Source organism: Trachemys scripta, chromosome 19 (genome assembly GCF_013100865.1).
Source record: "Trachemys scripta elegans isolate TJP31775 chromosome 19, CAS_Tse_1.0, whole genome shotgun sequence".
Classification (NCBI taxonomy): Eukaryota; Metazoa; Chordata; order Testudines; family Emydidae; genus Trachemys; species Trachemys scripta.
In genome coordinates, this window is record NC_048316.1 from 3415389 (window position 1) to 3416322 (window position 934).

Sequence of the window (934 nt, forward strand, 5' to 3'; positions counted from 1 at the left end):
ATTTTTATGGATAAACAATGTTTTCACCATCCACACAGAAACTGGTGAAAAATAGTCCCATCAATAATCATGGAAATGTACAGAGAGGCAAAGTAAGAAAAATGCTGCTTGAGAATTTAAGGGAGTTTGATTTAAGGCCATTCCCTTTGCATATTTTGACGTGTGTGTTGACAATTTCTGTTTAAGGTAATAAAGCGTCAACTTCTTGAATCTCAGCCTGGACTGTACTATTCTCTGGCCCCTGCCCCCGATTTCCCACAACTGACAAATCTATAGGCATTGGAAAACCCCCAATTTTATGCAACTGTGAAAACTTAAATCGATATAAAAGAAGAAAATGCTTTAAACTGAACAGCACCACGAGCCCCCTCTTACACAAAACATTGTATTCTGCCCACCCTGCTTATTATACAGAGCTCCCACGCGCTCAGGAGGGCTGTGCCCTTCACAAAGATGGCGGTTGTGTTCGCCCCGCCCCTATTAGTGCCCCTCAGAAAGATGGCGTCTGAACTCTTCCCCCTCCCCGTGCGCTAAGCGCCCCTCACAAAGATGGCGCCTGCTCTTTGTCTTTCTCCCCCCCACCCTTCGCCGCCCGCCATTTTTCAGAATGCCCATCACAAAGATGGCGGCTGCTCCGTGCGTGGCGTAGTGTCGTGTGCGCGAGGGTGGGTGACGTCCGAGCTCGTCGCGGAAGCGGCGGGGCGCCGGCCGGGGAGGGGAAGGCGGCTGGAGCTGGGGGCGCCCGGACAGAGCCGTCCCCTCCTGGGCGTCTTATGAGGACCCGAAAGGTGAGGAGCCCAAGCCCGGCCCGCACCGCACCTGCTCTGGCCGGGCCAGTCACGCTCCCCTGGGGTGGGGGCTACACGGTCAAAGCCTCCCCCGAGCGCCCCACTATTCCCCACAGTGCGCCCCCCCCCACTGCCCCCTAACCAGT

The 934-nt window shown here is 54.9% G+C and overlaps 1 protein-coding gene across 1 annotated transcript in view; it reads left to right on the forward strand.

Annotated features, from left to right (window-relative positions):
• Positions 1 to 605: 605 nt before the first annotated feature.
• Positions 606 to 934, forward strand: part of C19H1orf174 (chromosome 19 C1orf174 homolog) — a 12386-nt gene continuing 12057 nt past the window's right edge. Inside the window, exon 1 of the mRNA XM_034753402.1 lies at positions 606 to 788. Within this exon, the coding sequence (XP_034609293.1) occupies positions 774 to 788 (15 nt within the window). The 5' untranslated portion in view covers positions 606 to 773. The remainder of the gene's footprint in view (positions 789 to 934) is intronic.